Source organism: Ornithorhynchus anatinus, chromosome X2, assembly GCF_004115215.2.
Source record: "Ornithorhynchus anatinus isolate Pmale09 chromosome X2, mOrnAna1.pri.v4, whole genome shotgun sequence".
Classification (NCBI taxonomy): Eukaryota; Metazoa; Chordata; class Mammalia; order Monotremata; family Ornithorhynchidae; genus Ornithorhynchus; species Ornithorhynchus anatinus.
Window position 1 is genome coordinate 8,769,378 of NC_041750.1, and position 21,156 is coordinate 8,790,533.

The 21,156-nt window shown below is 52.4% G+C and overlaps 2 protein-coding genes across 18 annotated transcripts in view; one reads left to right on the forward strand and one right to left on the reverse strand.

Annotated features, from left to right (window-relative positions):
- The window catches only part of CACNA1A (calcium voltage-gated channel subunit alpha1 A), a 187,571-nt gene that overhangs the window by 156,420 nt on the left and 9,995 nt on the right, over positions 1-21,156 (forward strand). For 9 of the 12 annotated variants that reach the window (XM_029052655.2, XM_039910448.1, XM_039910446.1 and 6 more), the window contains 7 exons: positions 2,829-2,925; positions 7,472-7,577; positions 7,990-8,097; positions 9,161-9,261; positions 11,428-11,537; positions 12,570-12,708; positions 15,430-15,543. In XM_029052655.2, the coding sequence (XP_028908488.1) occupies positions 2,829-2,925; positions 7,472-7,577; positions 7,990-8,097; positions 9,161-9,261; positions 11,428-11,537; positions 12,570-12,708; positions 15,430-15,543 (775 nt within the window). Of the gene's footprint in view, positions 1-1,934; positions 2,032-2,828; positions 2,926-7,471; positions 7,578-7,989; positions 8,098-9,160; positions 9,262-11,427; positions 11,538-12,569; positions 12,709-15,429; positions 15,544-21,156 lie in introns of all 12 variants that reach the window. The other 3 variants (XM_029052646.2, XM_029052652.2, XM_029052659.2) reach the window with 1 other exon arrangement.
- IER2 (immediate early response 2) overlaps positions 18,680-21,156 on the reverse strand; it is a 70,144-nt gene continuing 67,667 nt past the window's right edge. For 5 of the 6 annotated variants that reach the window (XR_003755404.2, XR_003755405.2, XR_003755403.2 and 2 more), the window contains one exon: positions 18,680-21,080. The gene's annotated coding sequence lies outside the window, so the exon portion shown is untranslated. The remainder of the gene's footprint in view (positions 21,081-21,156) is intronic. The other variant, XR_003755410.2, reaches the window with a different exon arrangement.

Here is a 21,156-nt window from a genome sequence, read left to right on the forward strand (position 1 = left end):
TGCCCCAGCCAATTTGAAGCGGCGGGTACCCGAGTTTGATTTTTGCAAAGCGTTTGCCGTTAATCCGTCCGCCTGTTCCCGGGTGAACAGCCGCCATCCTTCCCCCACCCAACACCTGCTCTCCTCCCCTTTGGATCTGTTGAGCAAAGCGTTCGAAAGGCAGTCATTTTTACTCATATTCTTTGTAAAAATCATTCTCAGCACTGTCAACCCTGGTTTCCCCATCTCTCGGCGGTCCAGAATACCTAAAGATCCTCTAATGAAGAGAGCTGGTTCTTAATATCCCTCTCTGACTTTGTCTAGTGACCCTATCAGTCCAATTCTGACTTGGTCTAGGGGCCCAGAACGGCCCCAAGCCCTCCAGTCCCAAATCTGAAACCTCATCCTTTCATGTGTGTCAATTGTCTGTGTTTTTGACCCAGCAAGTGTCCCAGGAAATGACTCTTCCCCCCCTCACAGCCCCCTTTTTTCTTAATGGTATATCGTTAAGCACTTACTATGAGCCAGGCACCGTATCAGGTGCTGGGGTAAATACAGATTCAGCAGATTGGACATTGTCCACATCCCCCACGGGGCTCGCAATCTTAATCCCCATTTTACAGATGAGGCACAGAGAAGTTAAGTGACTTGCCCAAAGTCACACAGCAGGCAAAGAGGAGAGCCGGGACTAGAACCCAAGCAGGTCCTTCTGACTCCCGGGCCCGTGCTCTATCCACTAGGCCACGCTGCTTCTCTTCCTTTCGCCCATCGACTCTCCTGACTGAAATTTCTGCCCCCGGCCCAAGTGATTCCCTCACAGCCTTCCCCTCCTCACTGGTTCTCCTCATCTTGGGAAACTCCACATCACGGACTGCAAACGAGAGCTTTCTCTCTGACGTACCGCCACGTCGGCATTCCCGTCCCTGGCCCCTGAAGCCGCGCTGGCTTTAGTACTGACAAATTCTCCTCAGCGAAGCTGGTTTCTGAGTTTGGGACCTTTCCATTTTCCTGTGAATTTTTGTTCCGTCTCAAATCTTGACCTCTGAAACGTGGGGCAGCTGGGCCCGGAGTTACCAGGTTCCGCCACTGAGAAGCACAGGCCCCTGCAATTCCTCCTCGTTCTCTCTGCCCCTCAAGCTTCTCCGATTTTTACCCATGGGCCTACGTAAATCACGCCAATGGAAAGAAATGTACTTGGACTTTTGCCGACCGTTAACTTTTCCTTTTTTAATTTTAGGTTATTGCAATTGGATTCTGCCAAACCTCTTTTCTAATAATCATTAAGTGTCCCTGGGGAGGACGTTGTTAGTTATTGTCCAGTGGGCAGTGGGAGCGTATTCCCTAGTGTGTCCTATCACGATGACTCAGGATATGCCCCAGGGCGGGTGCCTGACATGCCATGGTGGATGCCCTTATTTCTGGGCACACCCTAGAGGTTCCGTAGTGAATGTGGTCCCTGGCCACCCAGTTTGACCTCTCAGACCTCGTCTTGAAACAGACCGCCACAAGGCATGCTAACGCTGGTTAATTAATGTGTGTGTGATGTGCGTTTGTGTACGTGTGTCTCGGGAGCAGGGCCGGGGGGGGGGGGGGGCGGGCGGGGAATGTCATAATGGTGAACATCAAATGCGAAAAGAAAACCCTGCTCCCCTCTCCGCCCCACCCTTTTATTAACAATAATAATGATAATAATAATAATAATAATCGTGGTATTTGTTAAGCGCTTCTGTGTGCAGTTGTGTTTTACTTAGTTCCTTTTAAGCCAGTAAAAGATGACCAGCCAGCCCAGGTAAATCAAATCACAGTTATTGCTGCCAGCACTTCGGCGTGTCAGAGAGTCGTCTTGTGACGTCTTTGTGCCGTACGGGAGTGAGTGAGCGTGCGTACGTGTGTGTGCGTGTCTGTCTTATTTTGCCCTTAGTGTCTGCACTAATACCCATGTATTCTTCTTACAGCGGTCGAATTCATTATAAGGATATGTACAGTTTATTGCGTGTTATATCTCCCCCTCTCGGCTTAGGCAAGAAATGCCCACATAGGGTTGCTTGCAAGGTTTGACTTCCACTAAAACCTGCTAGCATCAACGGAATGAATGTGCTTTTGGTTCTTTAATATATATATTTCATATATATATATCTATCTATCTATATATCTTGCATTTTTAAATTAGTAAAATCTTAGCAAACAGAATGCATAAGATAATGCAGTCACCTAGACTACAAAGCATGGAGCATATATCTTGGTTACCTTCAACCATTTCTGCTTGCTGTTAGCTGAAGCTGGGCATAGTAGGGTCTGAACCACACCCCAAAACAAAGTCACATTAATTTTGATTTTCATTTGGGGAGGATCGAAACTGCATTGACACCTCCACCATTTACTCCCGTTTCCTTTCCCATCTACCCCTTGACATGTCCTGCCCTCTTCTCCAAGTCCCTTCTCCTCCCCCGTTCAGCCCCCTTGGGAGTTCACCCTCCTTCAGACAGTTTATCCAACGATAGCTCTCTGTGCGGAAAAAAGTTTAAAAAAGCCTCCGGGTTCCTAGAAAAGAATTTCTAATCCCCTAGCCTCCCAACAAATCAATCAACATGAGTCAAAAGTGAACGTGACTTTTCTCTTTCTCTCTCTCTCTCTGCTGACGAGCAGCGAAGTAACTTTTTTATTATTTTTTCTTCCATTTTTTCTCCTCTCTTTTCAATTTATTTAAAATATATATATTTTGTTCTATGCATCTCTCTCTTTCTATTTTTTTCTTGCTTTTTTCGGCTCGTGTGTTTTTTCTCTCTCTTTTTTCCTTCTCTTTTTTTTCTTTTTTCTTTTTTTTTTTTTTTTTTTTTTTATGCTGCCAGGGGCCGCATGGCTTACCCGGACATGTATGAGATGCTCAGACACATGTCTCCGCCCCTGGGTTTGGGGAAGAAGTGTCCAGCCCGAGTTGCTTATAAGGTAGACTAAATTTGGAAAAAAAAAAAAAAGGGAAAAAAATTATTATTTTTTTATTTTTTTTATGCTGACAGAAAACCAAATTTCTTTTTATAGCTCTACTTACTTTTTTTCTCAAGCAACATAATAAGAATAATAATTCTAATAATAATAAGTAACCAGTACAGTGTGTCCGTTTTCTTCCGTTAGTGTTGCGTGTTTCAGAGACTCCATTATGGCCAGTAGTTTGTGGGGAGGGGGGTGCTCAAAGAGTAATCTCTCAGCTGGCCACCAGAGGAAATTCACTAGTCCCCTTGCCTCTTCTCTCGACCAGACTCATTTTTACGAACCACCCACCACCAAGCCCCAACCACCTCCCTTTCAGCCTTTCCTCTTGGTAGACCGCCCCGCCACCCACAAGGAACCAGCCCCCCAAGCCGAAGGAACCCGAACGGTGTTGGGATGGATCTGAGAGAGAGTAAGGGATAGAGAGGGGAGTGAGGCACTACTCTGGCTTCCTAGGGTGGTCAGAGGCTTCAGTCAGGTGAAGGAGAGACTCCCCGAGCAGTCCTCAAATTGCAAACGGGGTCTGTTTCACTGAGGAATCCGTGAAGGGGGCTTAGGGAGAGGTTGGGGAAAGAGGGCACTGCCTCTCGAACGCTCCCCAAATTCAAGTTGGCGCACAAAGTCTGGGGTAAGCTGTTTGTCCCTCCAGAGATAACTATGGCTCCGTCTCAGTGTTCCCAAGGAGGACCCTAGAGAGACTTTGAAAGAAAAGCAGAGTCTCATCGTTGGCTTGAAGTTGCCAGCCAAACCATCCCAGTGAGCCACCTTGAATTTAAACCCAGTCAACCGGGCAAGGGAAAGGGGAGGCCTCAGCCCCTGGAGACGGGAACTGGAAGCTCTGGAGGTTCACGTGCAGGTCAGAGATCGGAGCTTGCCCATCTGCCTCCTCCGAGAGCTCCCTCGGGCAGTTGCCCACAGTGAGCTGGCCTAGACTCGCAGAGTCGGCCCCGTTTCCCGGGTGAACGTCTGAATTTGTTTTGTTGTTGTTCCAGAACCGAAGTGCAATAGTTTTGGCCGCAGTGCCTTAAAGGAGCTGCAGCCAAGACACCAGGACCTCCTCTAAAGGCTTCCTCCACACTGTGGTTCTGCAAGTCGGCTCTCAGAGGGAGAGCCCAGGAAGGCACTTCAGAGCATGAGCAGGCCCCGTGCATGCTGAAACTCCTGTTCGGGTGACCCAAGAGCTAGAGCCCAGGATAGGAAAGCCTCAATGCCATGGCTGCCCCGGCCAATGAGTTCAGGAGCGCACTCGGGAAAGCCCCTTTCGGTGAAGAGCTGGGGCTTTGCAGGTGGCTTCCGAGGCTTTCTAAATCCTAGATGGTCCCAAGAATTCCTGCCTTTCCAAAGGCAGATGGGCCTCTTCTTAAAATCAGCCACGAATGTAATAAAACTCCAAGCCCTTAAAAGAACCCCCAAAGCCCCCCAAAACCTTCTGCACTGAAACAGAACCACTATTGTACTAACCTCTCCCCCTCTTCACACCCCCTGGCTCCCACCACCCGACCAGTGCCCCTCCCATCCCCTTTTCTGTCAATGCAGTTCAAACCCATTTCAACTCCTCTCCACTGCCTTCCTCAATCATCCTTCCCTCTTTCTCTGGTTCTCACCACGCCATCAGTTTCTCCTCTTCTTCCTCTTCTCCCCTCCCAATTTTCGCTTGACAGGGAAAACTACCCTACCAGCTCATTTGACCTTTTGGGTTTGGCAAGTTACAACCTGTAATTCTTCTTTTCCATAATTCAATCGCCTCGCTCTGGTTCTCTGGTCTCACTGGTTTTTTTGGTGTTTTTCTGTCTCTGGTCTTTGATTCTCTTCCTCTGTTTGTCTCTGCCTCTCAGGGTCTGTGTCTGTCTCTCTTTTCCTCTCTCTGTCGGCAGCATCCAGTCTGTGTTCCTCCACAGTCCAGGGGACTGTGCTCATTGTGTGGTGTGCTTATCCCATAGTCCGGTTCTCACATCACAGTGAGCCACACATCTACTTTCAGGCATCAGCCTGAAGTCGATCCCTAAGCTCAGTTCCTGCTGCAGTTCGGTGAGAGTGATGTGAGGTGGAAATGGATGGCCATTCAAGGATTGGAGTTCTCTGGAGGAGGGGCCTCCCCCAGATCCATAAAACAGGCACCAGCATAGTACAGACACCCCCTCGTCGGGACAGAGCCCCGGAATTCCAAGGCCCATTCTCCCCTCCATTCCATCCTTTGGCCGACACCTCCCTCACGGCTTCCGTGTTCTGGATCCCCCTCCCCCCCAGCCCCCAGACCCAGTTTGGGGGGCAGGGAGGGAGTCGGCCGTGGACAACTCCCCAAACACTGGAAGAGATTAATAAGAATCTCTCCCATCCCAAAGGCCTCTTCTTAGCAGTTATTTTCCCCCCAGGTCAACCGAAAGCAGTTACCCGCGTTAATGTGATATTTCCCCAAATCCGGCCCATCTGCCCTTCCGGGAAAATTGTAGCAGATTTGACCCTTAAGGGGTGTTGGGTAAAGGCAGAGCTCCTAGTGGATTCGCTCAGACCTTGCCCCGACCAGGTTTCATAAGAAATGAAACAAGCCCAAAAGCTAATGTTCCCTTTCTTCCAAGCCCCCATGGGAGACCAGAAGGGCCCTAGAGAACTGTTTCGTAGTGTATCCTGAGCCACGCTCACCTCTCTTGGCCTTCATGCCTCCATCCGGTCTGCCAGGCAACTGTAGTCCACTCTCATTCATTCCCATTTTCTCCTTCCCCAGCCTCTCCCTACCCCATTGTCCTGGGACATAGATCGACAACTTCTGCTGTCCAGAAAATCTGTTGGAACCCCCACAGAGTTGCCCCTTACTCGTCCATCTGCTTTTACACCCTCCCATTTCTCTCCGCTTCCCATCTCCGTGATCTGGCCCTCCTAGAGCTACCAGAGAACAAAATGCCATTCTCACCACCGCCTCCTAAACCCACCACTCAGAAACGGCAAACCCGATCTGGGTTTTCCTACATCGAGACCAGTTTTTCTGGACAGTGGGATTGTGAAATGCCTCAGGACCGGTATTGACGTTTTCGTCCTCTTCCCCTCCGTCTTTCTCTCTTGGGCTTTGTGTTCTCGATTTTTTGATTGGTCCGCCCATCTCCCTTGTCTTTCTGTTTCCCCCCACCCACCCACCCCCACCCCACCCCACCCTAAGTGTGCTGCCGGTGGCAGCAGGCTCCGTGTCTTAATATCCCGGTGATCACCAACTCCCTGACGCCATTTCCATGTAGTCTGCAGCCTAATGTAGCTGATGTCTGAACACAGTCATCCTTCCAGTACCACTCCAGTCACCCAGCCTGTGCCCAAGGAATGACACTTGTGGAGGAGATTTCTTGTGTCTTTCAAGTAGTAGGGAGCATCCCCATTGCACTGAGAGCAGAAATCTGGAGCTATCACTTAATACTAATCTCTACGGGAGCTATGAATGAGTCTCGAGTTTTCATGTGAATGCTTTCCTGTATGTGTACGCTTCGTCTTGTGGAAGCTCTGTGGTGCGGCATGCTTCACGCTCCTTGCATGGCATCGACCCCTGCCCCAGGTTGCGCTGTCTGCCAAGCATTTTCCAGCAGAACGGGGTTTGTGGAGTCTGTGCAAGTTGGATGGAATCGGCGCCTCCCGTGGCATCCACATACTCTGAGCTTTCTTTTCCTTTGCCTACACTGAGTGCACCTGCTGTCTTGGAATGTAGCTGTGTTTGTTCCTGACTCTTTTTCCGTGGCGGGGGTGGCGGGGGTTGACCAGAAATGAGCCGTCTGGGCAGAACTCTGGGGGAGCGGCAGGAGGGAGGCGAGACTCACCGAGCTCGAGAGCTGGCATTTTAGAATGAGAACTGGACGGAGTCACTGGGCCGGGGGGGGGGGGGGCGGGGGGGGTGAGCGGGCTGGGAAAGCCCGGGGCTCCCATTTTTCTGGGCAGGAGGACACGGGGATCCCCTGAAATGAATCAAGCCCTGATGGCTGGGGGGAGGGGAGAGGAGCCCGGGAGCCAGGTGCAAACGCTGGGAAGCCGGCAGCACAGAGAGGCGGTCTGAGCCTCACGAGAAGGATCCGGGAGGAGATAGGGTCCCAGATGCACTAGGGGCTTGTGGCCAAGAGCCAGAAGCCTGGGCAGGGAGGGGGCCGGTTGGTCGTGGTCTCGTTCCCACTCCACAAGCCTCCCCTCTGGGCACGCTGACGCTCGGCATGTGGCCAGGGCGAGTGGGTTCCTTGGCTGCACAGATATGGCCCGGGAACATGGGGAAATGAAGGCTCTGCAGCTTCGGAGACCATTTTCAGCAAGGGCAGCGCTAGGGGGAGCTTGCTCCTCCTCCTCCCGGAGACGATGGGGGCCGGTTCAGTCTCAGAGTTCTCCCCACCACGGCTCTTTCCTTTGAAAGCGCATTCTGGATGGAGTTGGTAGGTTGGGGAGGGGAGGCTTTGGGGGAGAGGGCGAGAGGGAAGGGGCTGGGAAGGTGTGGAAGAGAGAGGGAGGACGTTAGAATGACTGGCTCCCGATTGGATCTCTGCAGAGACTCCTACGCATGGATTTGCCCGTGGCAGATGACAACACCGTCCATTTCAACTCCACCCTCATGGCTTTGATTAGGACAGCCCTAGACATTAAAATTGCCAAAGGTAAGAGGGGGTTAGTTGGAAGCGTGGGGAGCCTTCAAAAGGCAAGAGGGCTGGTTGCCTGATCGTTAGAGTGGCTCTGGGGAAGAGAGCCCAACCAAAGCAGTTTACGGGGTGTAAGTGGATCTGCTTTTTCAGTGGGCCGCCCTTGTGTTAGGAGCGAGGTCCAGAGGGGCCAGATGAAAGTCCACGGCCTCTCTAGTCCATCAACCAGTCCACCAGTGGGATTTATCGAGCGCTTGCTCACCGTGCGCTGTCTCAGCTTCTCTCGCGCGTACACGGGTGCCGGGCGGCACTTCCGGTATTGGTGGCGAGTTAGAGCGGAACCTTCTCAAGTGCTGTCTTGCGGGGGAGACAGCAGCTGAGCAGAGCTGTCCGGTGCCATCGATCCTTCTCTCTTCCCGCTGTGTTGCAGGAGGGGCCGACAAGCAGCAGATGGATGCAGAGCTACGGAAGGAAATGATGGCCATTTGGCCTAACCTCTCCCAGAAGACTCTGGACCTCTTAGTTACTCCCCACAAATGTAAGACCGGAAGGCACAGACCAAGCCGAAAAGAACCCAAGAACCCTCTCTACACCCCAGTCTTGTCTCTTCCCCTCCTTACTCAGTTTAGATCTCCCCGAGGCTTCAGAGGCGGGGTCGTGTTTGATCGGAAGGAAGGAAAGAGAGTGAGGCCTAAGGTAGATCCATGTAAGGCTAAGAAGAGAGCAGCAGGGAAACAGTTGAAGCCAAGGGTGAAGGGGAGTTGATTGGCAGTCTGACGAAAACGAATAGGGTAGACTGCCGAGCTAGACGTTAGGGGTCTGGATTCGATGCCTGGTGCCATTCCTGATCGAAGTGGTTGGATTGGCTTTCTCGTCGATGGCAGTTTCCCTTTCTGTAAATGGGGAGAAAAAGCCCCTTTCTGGGATACTGGCAGAAAGACCAGGAGAGACTGGGTATAATAGCTTTGGAGCTCCTGGGAGAAAAGAGGAGCAGCATGGCCTAGCGGATAGAGCGCGGGCCTGGGAGTCAGAAGGACCTGGGTTCTAATCCCAGCTCCACCACTTATCCGCTGTGTGACCTTGGGCAAGTCGCTTCACTTCTCTGGGTCTCAGTTACCTCACCTGTATAATGGGAATGAAGACTGCGAGCCCCATGTTGGACAGGGACTGCATCCCTACCCGATTAGCTTGCCTCTACCCCAGCGTTTAGTAGAGTGGCTGGCACGCGATAAACGCCTAGCAAATGCCATAAAAAAGATCGAGAGATTTCTGGAATCAATTGGACTTCTGAGAAAATAGGATGGAGTTGGAAGGGAGGACTGAGGTGAGCAAAAGAAGAAAATAGGCAGAGCTGGAAAAACCATCTAGCCTCTGGAAATGACTTCCGATTTTGAAGTCTGATGGGGGTGAACTAAAGTGCCACCCCTCTAGGAGGACAGGGGGATCGTACTCCCTCTGGGAAGGCTCAGTAGACCATCGACTTTTATCCCGCTACTGGGCGAAAGCCGGCCCCCTGCCAATCGCTTGAAGGAAGCCACGGTGTCCCATCGTCTCTGCCCCAGGCACCTGACTCCTATTCTATGCCTCTCTCCCTCCCGCAGCAACTGACCTGACGGTGGGGAAGATTTACGCTGCCATGATGATCATGGAGTATTACCGACAGAGCAAGGCAAAGAAATTGCAGGCTCTCCGGGAGGAGCAGGTACTCCGTGTCGGTGAAGGCGGGGCTGGCTACACACCCCGTTGATAGATCAGCCTAGGGAAGCACGGTGAGGCAGGGCCGGCTAGCCCCGTCGAAGTCCGTCTGAACCACGGGGCTCCGACCCGGTCCCTGCCAAAGATCCAACCCGGCAGCTAGAGCAAGAGTTCCCTGGGGTGATCATTTTTTTTTTTTTTACCATCGAGAAGTCCTTCCAAGGGCGAAACCCATTCCCTCCGAGTGCGGTTGCAATCCGCGTCCTCCTCTCTGGCCTGTCACAAACACACAGGGGGAGGCGACGTAGTTCCTCTGAGGGTTTCCGCAGCCGAGGAAATGTCTTCAGCCCTTGGCTTCCTCTGGTGGATTCTCTGCCCTGTCTACTCGGGGGCATTCGTGACCCCGGCACACCCATGTGGCGGTGGGAGGAGGCAGGAGGGGGGGCGGATTGGGGAGGAGTAACGGGACAGGATGGGGAGGGAAGCGGAGGCAGACTCCTGGCAATTCAGGAACACTCTGGATGCCTTTAACGTCCGGGCTGCAACTCTCTTGTCGAACCAGGCACAAGCGTGCTTCAGACAGCCAGAGTGGGATGGATGGAGTTTGTTCTTTCTCCACAGCTCCAGAGGGCTTATTGCTGCCCCCTCTGGAGCCCAAACAGAACAATCAGGTTCACCATATGCCTGGTGGAGATGAAGAACAGCAGGCTCCTTCCTCCTTATGGGATTTTTTTTTTTCCATCGGCCGAAAGACTAGCTTCTTCTCTCCTTCAGGGAAATGAATTCCATTTCCCTTTTCTCACAAAACTCATTTTCCACCCCCTGCGAGGTTCTTGTCAGACCTTCGCAAGTTCATCCACCCCCTTCCCAAAATGGACAGCCCCGAACCCTACACCCAGTAGAGGAAAGGAAGGTTTCACGAACCTTCCTTGCAATTATGAGGGCTGGGACCCTGGCCGCTTAATCAGGTTGAGGTAGGCTTGATTGACGTTCCTTTTGGAGGCCTCAGAAGGAGTTGCCACCCTCTCCCTCCCCCAACCTCCAAGGGCAGAACTTGCATCGAAAAGCAGCGTGGCCCAGTGGCTAGAGCCCGGGCTTGGGTGTTAGGAGGACCCGGAGACTAGTCCTGGCTCTGCCCCTTCCCTGCTGGGTGACCTTGGGTGACTCACTTCACTTTTGGGCCTCCTCCAGTTTCCTCATCTTTAAAATGGAGGTGAAATATCTGTTATCCCTCCCTCATAGACTACAAGCCCCAGCTGGGATAAGGGCTGTGTGTCCTACCCGCCATGTGATGAGCACTTACCAAATACCACAATTATTATTGTGGTATTTATTATTATATCATTATTATTGTTGTTATTATTGAGACCCGGGGCAGACAAAAAGGCCTAGCTACCCATGAAGACTCCTGGGTCTCCTCAGGCAATGCAAGTCCAGAGTTGAGGTTGAGGGTTGCCCACCTCTTAAGCAGAAGGCAGCTAGGAGTAGTGACGCAGGTCTGAACCCTTGGTCTAAACTTGAGCTTCCTTGCCCTTTCCGATCCAGGCAGCACGGGTTTGCTCGGTACAGGCTTTTGTCTGTCCCTGGCTCCATCTGTCCCATCCTCCGAGAACCCACCGGACTTTTCCAAGCCTTGTCTAGGGACAGGCCAAGAACGGTGTTCTCTAGGCCCTGACTCCTGTCATGCTTTCGGAATTCAATCCCCACATATCCTGTTTTACGGTCATTCCCAAACAGTTGAATTCAAAGGACCGTTGGGCTGTACCAAAAGAATTCAACCTTTCTCTCTTGATAGGGTTTCCATTTCAAATCTGGGTGTACCCCAAGCCCCAGATCCAGAAAACCAAATTTGAATAGAAAGAATCTGCAGATGTTTTCCCTTGAAACTTCTCTACTGAGCAAAAGAGGATGCTGGATTCTAGTCTCAGTTCTGTCCGTGACTTATCCTGAGGCCTTAAGCCAGTCACTAAACCTAATTTGAGTCTCAATTTCATCACCCCTGATGAGGGGCAAAGAAATCCTGGCCCTCCTCGCTGGGTCATGGGGAAGAATGGCTGCTGAAAACACTGGCCTTGCCTCTTGCAAATGTGAGGTTCCCATATTCAATCTGAAGAGTTTTGCCTACATCACAGACATTTATGCACACCCTACCCGGATCTTCTGTCTCCTGCAGAACCGTACCCCATTAATGTTTCAGCGCATGGAGCCTCCGTCCCCAACCCAGGAGGGTGGCTTGGGACCGAACTCTCTCCCGTCATCTCAGCTGGACCAAGGAGGAGGCCTGTAAGTACTTCCCCTTGTCTTGCTCAGTGTGGAATTTCTGACCATCGTTCTGGGAACAAAGTGCCGAACTAGGCCCTGGGGGGAATATATGAGTAGAAGCAAACTGTGCCCTGCCCTCGAGGAATTTTCAATTAAATGATTTCTGCTAATTTGCAGAAATAATGCCATCATCAGTGGCCCCTTTCCCGTCCCCAGATTTACTTCCTAGCCAGAGCCAGTTTTAAGGACAGCCGGTGGCCTGGAGCTCTTTCTTCTAAGGAATCTCCCGGTTGGGAAAAAAAAAATCCGGTGCAGGACCTCCAAAAGTATGGTCCTGGGCTGTGGGTAGGATGGTTAAGGAGTGCAGAACCACTGCACTGACAGTAATAATAATAATAATAATTATGGTATTTGTTAGGCGCTTACTATGTGCCAAGCACTGTTCTAAGCACTGGGGTAGATACAAGGTAATCAGGTTGTCCCCCTTGGGGCTCACAGCCTTAATCCCCATTTGACAGATGAGGTAACTGAGGCCCAGAGAAGTTAAGTGACTTGCCCAAAGTCACACAGCAGAGAAGTGGCAGAGCCGGGATTAGAACCCCCGTCCTCTGGCTCCCAAGCCCGTGGTCTTTCCACTAAGCCATGCTGCTTCTCTCTCGGTACTCTCCCAAGCATGTAGTGCAGTGCTCTGCACAGGGTAAGCGCTCAGTGAATTCTGTGATTGATTGGACTACAGGCCAGTTGCCTAAAAATCCCAATCTTCAGCACCTATTCCCAACCCTATCCCCTAAACCTAACTCTTGCCCTCTCCCTGTCCCTGCTCCTCGCCCAGACAATACTTTGTGGCAAGTCCAGCTTGTATCCTGGGAAATATCAGCAATTGGGCTTTAGCGGTTGGCCTGGAGGCCAGTTGTCACTCCCCTTCCTAGCGCTCCTTAGAAAAGTGCTTGGCACATAGTAAGCGCTTAACAAATACCATCATGATTATTATTAAACTCGGGAAGCAGAAATCCTAGAAATGGCATTGCCATTTGGTTTTATTCTTGCATTCAGAATGACTCACGAAGGTGGTTTGAAGGAGAGCCCATCCTGGGTCACCCAGCGAGCCCAAGAGATGTTTCAGAAGACGGGAACCTGGAGTCCTGAGCGGGGCCGCCCTGAGGATGTTCCTGACAGCCGGCCCAACTCTCAGGTGCCTCTTCCTCTCTTGCTCCTCTTCTCTCTTCTCCCTTCTTTTGGCTCTCACTTTCCATGTCGCTCATCTCTTAGATAATTCCTGCTTCGCTGGGGTTTCCTATTCTTTGTCAGTCGCCTCTTTTTTCCCTCTCCCCTCCTCCTCCCCCCCTCTTTCTTTTTCCCCCTCTCATTCCCCCCCTTCCCCCTTCTCTCTTCACCCCTCTTTTCCCCTCTAGTTTCCTCCCTCCTCTGAAAGGAGGACAGAAGGTTCATTTGGGCCCAGACTGTTCTGTGTCTGGGGTTTCTGGGAGAGTTGGCATGGCTTGAGGCAGAAGAGGGAGGTCTGCCCGGGCATGGAAGGGCTCGTGCCCATGCAGCGACCTCCCCCAGAAAAGCACTTCTTGCGAGGCAGCAGGGGGAGCTGACGTCACTGCCTCTTTAGATTTCCAGCAGGGCTAACAGATTGGGAATGAAAATCTGGAATTAAGTCTCCTGGTTTTGGTTAACTCTATCTGTCGGGCCAAAGAGTCTGCACCGGGGCTGCCGTTGGGGCTCACCTTGGCAGGGCCCCAACACGGCTCTTTCCGGGTTGGTCTAGCCCAACCCTGCTGAGCGTGGGCTTGAGAGGGCATTTTGGTAAAGGGGATTAGGGACCTTGAGAATTTCCATGCATCTTGACTTTAAATGATAACGGATGAATGCTGTGCTAAACGACGCGGGGACTTTAGGGACCCAAGAATGAGTCTATTTTCAAAATCACACTGCTCCACTCCTCAAAAGGCCAGGGACGAACGGACCGGTGGCATTTCCAGGGAATCACTCGGCATTATCCTGGGACAGATTTTCCGGGAACCTACCCGGCTTCCGCCGGTCTTGCAGCTGCCCGAGAGCCCAGCTTTAGCCATCTCTTCCACTGACGCCAATAGTCAAGGCTGCAAATGTGACCCCTACCATTATTTTGTCCCTCTCTATTGCTTCTTCCTCCTCCTTTCCCTTCCCCTCCCTCTTCTATTCTCTCTCTATTCCTTCTCTCCTTCCCATCTCCAGAGCCCCTTCCTCCTTTCCTTTCCCCCTTCTCTTCTCTCCCCAGTTCCCCCATCTCTTCCTCTCCCTCCCTCTCTTCAAATCGTCCCCGCTTCGTACCTCTCGTACCGCTTACCCCATCACAGCCCCTCTGCTCCAGCCTGGCTCCTTCCCCTAAAGCCCGAAGGCCCCTTGGCTCTGCCCTGGCCCCCTGACCCTAGGCTTGGGACCCTGCTATTGCTTCCCCATGTTAACTGCTCTGAGGGGTCCTCTGCACTGTCAGCACTTCATTCGTGATTGAGACTGCTGTGAGTGTGAATGTGAGCGTCGGTCTCCCCCGCACAGAAGGTTAATCTGATTGGCCATTTCCTGAGGGGTCGCTTCTGTTCCTGGCTCTAAACCAGTTAGTCACTTTCCAGCTGTGGCCTTTGCAGCCGAAATTCACTCAGTTGCTATCTGACCTGACTCGCTCCCATTCCAGGGCCCCTCGGGGCGGCGGGGGAGGGGATCCTGATGGAACTGGGTGCCCCAACCCCAGGACCCGCATCTAAGGGGCCCAGAGCTTCTCCATCACCCTTGGGGACCCCGGATCTAGAGCTGGTCCAGGCAAAAGCAAACTCCCCACATAGTAATTGTCAGTTACCCAGGTCGAGCCCAGAACAGGCCTCGAACCCCAGGGCGGCCCTGGGGAACCCTTAGCTATCCAGGGTCTTGGAGACTCCCAGCAGCTCAGCAGTATATTCATCAACACGTGGGAGTCCACCCACCCCTAACTCCTACACCCAACCTGATTCATCGGCTTGATGAAAACCATGTTTCATGGTTTCTGACATTGGACCTCTACCTCTCTGGGGGTTTGTGTCGTCATAGGTGCTCCTGTCTTTGTTGTATGCCCTTGTGTTGCCGGGTGTGCCTCGAGCACCTCGGTGCCTCTCTGTGATGCCAGGTTGTGTGCGCGAATGTGTGGGTGCAGTTACGACTCCGGGAACCTCAGTGCTTCACACTTCAGCACCCCGGCACTTGAGCCTCCTCCCCCTTTTTACTTAGCTCAGAGAAGAGGGGAGCTAGGCCCCTCAGCTGATCCAAGAATTCCAGGTCCCCAGTACCCTGGCACTTCAGTCTCCCCCTCGACTTCTGCTTCCTTAGATGGAGAGGCAAAAGCTGCCCGTCCAAGCTGTCTTGCCTGACTGCTCTATTCCCCCACCCTGCTAAAGCGTCAGAGCGCCCTCTTCTGGGCGTGGGCAACAAGGCAGTATCTGGGGCAGCCCTCATCGCAGGGAGCTGGCGGAACTCCCCCTGGGGTTCCCTCCCAGATCTGTCTGGAGGCTCCTCTCTCCTCATGAGACCCAGCTCTGGGCTCTCGCTGACCCCCACTGACCCAGCCAAGTGACTGACCCTTCCTTCTAAGCTCCCTAATAAGGAGTCGAGCACCCCGGCACACCCACACCTACTTGAAGCGATAGTCTTACGTCAGCCGGAGCAGCTTTGGTCATAAGACTAAGGCACTGGTAAGGACCAACGATTAGAACCCCTACTGTAGATCAGGCTTTCTAGGACCGAGCCCAGCCTCCTTCCTCCTTTCCACAAATCTGTTCTGTAGTTTCCCCCACGGGTAGCAGACGGGATTACCCCACCCAAGAGCCCTCGAGGGCTCTGAAAAGGCAGTGGCAGAGTGACGATTCAAATGTGTCCCTTCTACCTTAACCCCATGCAGTCCGTAGAGATGAGAGAGATGGGGAAAGACGGCTACTCCGACAGTGATCACTACCTCCCGATGGAAGGACAAGGCCGAGCGGCTTCCATGCCTCGTCTCCCTGCTGAAAACCAGGTGAGGGGCTTTTTTCTGAACTTCCTAGGATCTCCAGAGTAGGAGGAGGTGAGAGTTGCTTCTCACTATTCTCAGCTCCTCTGCCCGAGTGAGACCAGCTGTCCCAGTTGGCTCCCTTCTACATACATCCTTGCCCCCTGTCCCCTCACCATCGCCAAGAGGGCATTTACAGGACCCAGCTCTATCCCTACACAAACCCAGCCATCCCCAGGGGAGAATGATTAATCCATGGGAGTCGTTGTGGATTTACTCTAGTAAAGTGGATTTTTTTTGTTGTTCCTCTTTGGGGGTGAGGTCTGGGGGTGGGGGGGTATTTATTTTAGTGACTTGTGTCAGATTACTTGGTAGAAGTTGTCTGTTCTATATGCTTTCAATTGCTACAAAGTTTTCCAACTAATCCCAGGGAAGGTGATCCACCAACAGAAATGAAATCAGCTCATTACTTGGCCAACCAAACGGTAGCCACGTTTGGAAAAAGCAAAGAACAGTTAAAGAAGAAATGTATGCTGCTGGCATGTCTAGGACTGAGTCCAGACAAAGGAAGAATATTAGGGGGAGCCATGAAGCCATGTGCTTCTGTTATCCTGGATGGTATTTGTCAGGGAAAATTTCTATTTTCCTCCCAATTTTTCAGCGGCCATAGGTTCCCACTGTTAGGATTTACTTGAGAGCTGGGTGTTCCTTCTGCACGGAAACCTTTCGAGCTCTCGACCGAAGTGTCATCAAGTTAGGAAGTCATCTCCCCAGTAACCCCTCAACCCCTGGCTAAAACATTCAGTTACCTGGGAAACTTTCAATCTGCAATTGCACGCTTCCGAGCGGCTCTCCCCCTGGGTGTCGGTCTGACCGTTTTCCCCTCCTTTCTAAAATGCAATGGTATTTGAGCCCGGCCTGCATGGCTGCGTCAGACCCACCACTCCAAAACCTGGTCAGTGTCAAACTGTGTTCAGGTGATCCCCTTTGACTTCCCCTCGCCTCCCCGTTTAACCGCAAGGCTACTGCAGAACGGCACTTGCTGCACTGTTCTCTGAACAGCCAGGAAGGGCCCTGGACCCTGCTGGGACTCCGTTAGCCAAAGGAGCAGGGGAGGCTTGAGATCTCTTCCAGCCCCACCCTAGACCCAGCTAGGCCCAGAGTCTATAGTCTTTTGGCCAGAGCTGGAACCGGAACTGGACCGGGCAGGCCAGACTCTGAAAATCCAGCCTGGGTTCAACTTCTAAGTGGAAGCAATCTAAAAGTGCTTTCTGCAAAGTTGGCTTTGCTTGAGCATTTACTTCTCCCTTCAAGTAGAAGGGCTCCTGGCCTTCTCTGGATAATAACATCCCGGGGCCTGGGAGAGAACTTGGTCCAGCCATCCAGCCTTTCGGCCTGGCCACCACAGTGGGATGAGGTGAAAGAGAAAATGGGAGGATCCAGAAAGGTGACTGTCCAAAAGCCTCCGAAAGAATCTTCTTAGAACGAGGTCTTGGAGGACTGTTGCCCAGATCCCTGTTCTGGCTTTGAGAAGGTTGCCTCAGGGCTTAGCAGGAACTGGGTTTTCAAATTCCTGGGTCCTCTGGGCGGCTTCATGACTGACCCAGGATATCCACTACTCTTTGGATACTTCCCCTTTGTCAGGGCAAAACCCATGTTCAAAATCCTTTGATGCCAGGGGCTATGGAAAGACCTTACGTTACCGCATGCAGCCGCCTCTCTGCTTCCCTCCCTCTTTCCCACCAAAGAAATCCTCAGAACAAAGCAGTGACGGGGTAGTAATAATAATAATAATGGTATCTGTTAAGTGCTCATGATGTGCCAGGCACTAAGCGCTGGGGTAAATACAAGATAGTCGGGTTGGACACAGTTCCTGTCCCACATAGGGTTCACACTCTTAATCCCCATTTTACAGATGCGGGAACTTAGGCCCAGAGAAGTGAAGTGACTTGCCTAAGGTCACACAGCAGACAAGTGGTAGAGCCGGGATTAGACCCCATCACCTTCTGACTCCCAAGCCTGTGCTCTATCCACTAGACCATGCAGCTTCTCTAAGGGGGCAGTTCTGAGAAATGGCATCAGCAAAGGCAAATGGCGACCCTCAAGTGGAAACCAGGGCTGAGGCAGAGGTTTTTCTAGAAATAAAATCACTTGAGAGAAAGGGAGGAAATGTTGTTATCTCTAGCCTTTTCTCAGGATTTCCCCTGGCTAGAGCTGGTGCCCGACTTTGCCTTCATTCACACATTGTGGAGCTAATTGTGGTAACAGAACAAATAGAAAAAAGTAGTGGCTAAGTCTGAGTCCCATGAGAACCTGCTTGGTCCCCAGCTTCGTAGTTCAGAGTTACTGATTTTCACATAAAAGCGTAGACTCAGAGTTCGTATGAGAGCTAAGAAAGAACATGGGCTTGTTACTTCAAGGAGGAATTCCCAAATGAACCTGTATATTGCTCCCTACCTGCATCCCTTGTGAGGGGGCTGGGAAGGGGGCTTGGGGGAGTGGGAGGGGGCAGGCGCATGGGAATTTTTCTGAAGGGAACCTGTCAGGGATAGGAAACTAATCCAGAGGCAATGGTTATCCGAACAAAGACCAGTGATCGAGTGACTGATTCTATCTGGCTTCACATGAGCTTCGTGTGTCGGCATGAGCATGCTTGTAGCAGCGTCCTGGTCTGAAGCCTAGCTGCTTTGGTGTGCCTAAGAGAGCATGTCCCCAGTGAGGTGGGTCCTGCCAGAATCTTCCCCAAGCATGTCCAAAGCCGAGGCTATCTTCAGCATGCCTGGGAGTGGAGCGTCATTTACCTGTGTAATCTCCATTCAAGTAAAGCTAGGAGCAGAGCAGGGGGCAGAGAAAGGATGTGTGTGTGTGTGTGTTGGCGGGGGTGTGCGTGTGCCGGGCGGGGAGGATTGTATGCATGTATGCAGGTGTATTTGCCAGCTTCAGAGATCAGAACCTGGTCATCTTTAATGAGCTACCAGCTTTTCCCAGTCATATGTAGGAACAATAAGGTGTGCCAGAGCTCTGACTTCACAGGGGTGGCAATCAAGTATCCCGCGAGTCAGGGCTATGTCAAACTCTCCCCCCACCGCTCCCCAGTCTAACAAGAACATGGACTCCAAGAGATGGAACCCTTTGAACACCACCTGCCAGAGCATTGCCCAAGCCTGGAAAATTCCAATTTAATCTATGCATTGAGCTCGGCAAAACTCAAAACCAACTGGAGTCGACTGGGGTCAGAGGCTCGTTCTGGAGGAAGGGTGGGAAGATGTCCGTTCCTTGAAGAGAAGAGGGCGCTCTGATTTTCACATGTCCAACTTTCTGAGCAGCTTGATGTTTAGCAGTTGACTAGAAGACAGGGGAGAAGACACAAAGGAACAAAAAATTCCGCTCAAGGCTACACTGTCATCACCTGCTCTGCTGCAAACACCTTCCAGAGCACCCTCTTGGTAACCCATGGCATGTCCTCGGTCAGCTGTGCTGGAAGATAGCCCGATCTTACAGGCTGTTCCCCATACAAACTGCATTAAGGAGGAGCTGGTTTTGGAGCCTGGTGTTTTGGCCGAGTCCCAAGGAGCCTGAGATTCCCGTCGCTACTACTCAAAGGCTCCGAAGGATCCAGACCGGGCAGCTTAAAGACGTCGCTACTTCAAGCCTTCCCAGCGGGCCACTTTGTCTTTGAGTTACAAAACCCACTTGGCATTATGACTTTCTCTTCTCCTGGGGACACCTCCTCCGGGTGTGGCCAGGGTCCTGTGACCTTGAATGCCGCAGCATCTGGCTGCCTCCCCGCTCAGCCTGCTTAACTGCTTCCCCCTCCCGTCACAGCGCAGCTTCGTCTCACCTTGATAATGTCCCTCAGTGTGACAACAAGGGGCCGCCCTGTACAGTCCTGATGGAGAAAGAGTCCCAGGAAGGGGTCAGAATTCAGACTCCATTATGTACCTGCATAAGCAAGGATCTCCCGCAGAAGCTCTTGCTGACCCGATCCCTCAGTTGAATCAAACCCATTTTCACATTTCCTAGTTGGTGGGAACTGAATTCTCCGGGGAGGGAAGAAGAGGTGCTCAACGGCGGCACGTTGAATTGCCCTAGCGAACCCCACAGCCCCTAAACCTCTAAGTGATGTTCAAGGGATAATGAAACCACAGAATGTGGTGCCAACTAAGAGGCCTGGTGGAAGAGAGAGAGGGAGGTTGAAGACAGAATTTGCAAGCAAAAGGGCATCAGTTCTACCTCTGGCTCGAAACGCATCCGAACCTCACAGTTCCAGGAGGAAAACTCTCGCCATGCCAATATTGCCCGCCATCCCTAGGCTCTTCCACATGCCCTGAGTTGCCAGCAGCCTCCCACTGGTTGTTCCAGGAAGGGCAGGAGCCCGCCGCTAGCCCAACGGGAAGAGGATTGCTCAGTTCTGGTGCCAGTGGCATAGGCTCTCCGCATCCTTTCCTGGAGCTGGGCTACAGGGGCCATCTTTAAGCCCCAAAGCCCTATTCAAGCTGGACAATCAAAAGCCTAGCGCAAGGGAGTCGGTTTCTCCTTGTCAGAGTCGAGCTCCCCGAGACACGGCAGCCCAAATTCAGCCTCGGAAAGGGAAGCTGGACGTGAAACCAGAACGCTCCTGACCTCCCTGGGCCACTCCACTCCCCCACCCTGACCTCCAGATCCAAATCCATCACCAAGTACGGGCTCCTGCGATGGGCCGGTTAGAGCCAGACCAAGGAGGCCCACGCTCCTCAGTTTCCCCTCGACAGCCTCAGAAGCCGAGGGTCATCAGTCAGCAGTCATGTCTGGGAACCTCGGGGAGTCCGGCTGATGACATCCCCGACGAGAAGACCGTTCCTGCCCCCGAAGGAGGAGGGTGCCTCCTCTGCTAAACCCCAGACAGCCACCTTTCCAGAATCAGCCTGGCTCCCACGAGACGACCCCTGCGGCTGGGAGTGACCCGATCTGAAGAGGCCGATCTGGGGAGGGAGAGGGCATTCCTCACGCGCCTCCGTACGATCCTCCGAGCTGCGGCCTGGGTCTGGGGGGGAAGACGGGACTGGTTGGCCGCTTGCACCCGATTCCGACCTCGTCGGCGGCTGCGGCAGCAGAGCTTGCTCGGTCACAGCTGGAGGGGGCAGGGGTCTGACGAGGCTCTGCTTCTCCCACAGCTCGTCCCCATCTTTACGTCGGCGGCCGTCAGAGTCTCTCAAAATGCAGTTTCCAGGGTTCGGGACCCAGCGCTTACACCGCAGGGGTGATGGGAGATTGTGCCATTAATCGCGGGTGCTCCTTTTGACAGAAACCAATGCTGGTTTGGAGTTGAGGATGGGGGCAGACCCCCCCCATTAGCAACACACAATGCTGTGGCTTTTAGCGCCATCCAGAGCCTGGGGGCCAAGCTTGGCTGGGCCTGGGATTTTTATTTTATTTTTTTGCATGAGGCAGAAAGTGTGGCCGGAGCGCAGAGGGGCTGCTCCTACATGTTTTGCTTTCATTGTCCGCCGCTCATGTCCATTGGTCTGCTTTGTTTCCGGTCTGTCTGTGTTCTCATCTGGTCCCATTTCTTCTAATCTAGACCCCTGTGTAGACAGAAAGGTTTTTATTCTGATTGCTGTAGAAAACAACAGAAAACCTGTCCAGCATAAGAACGATTTT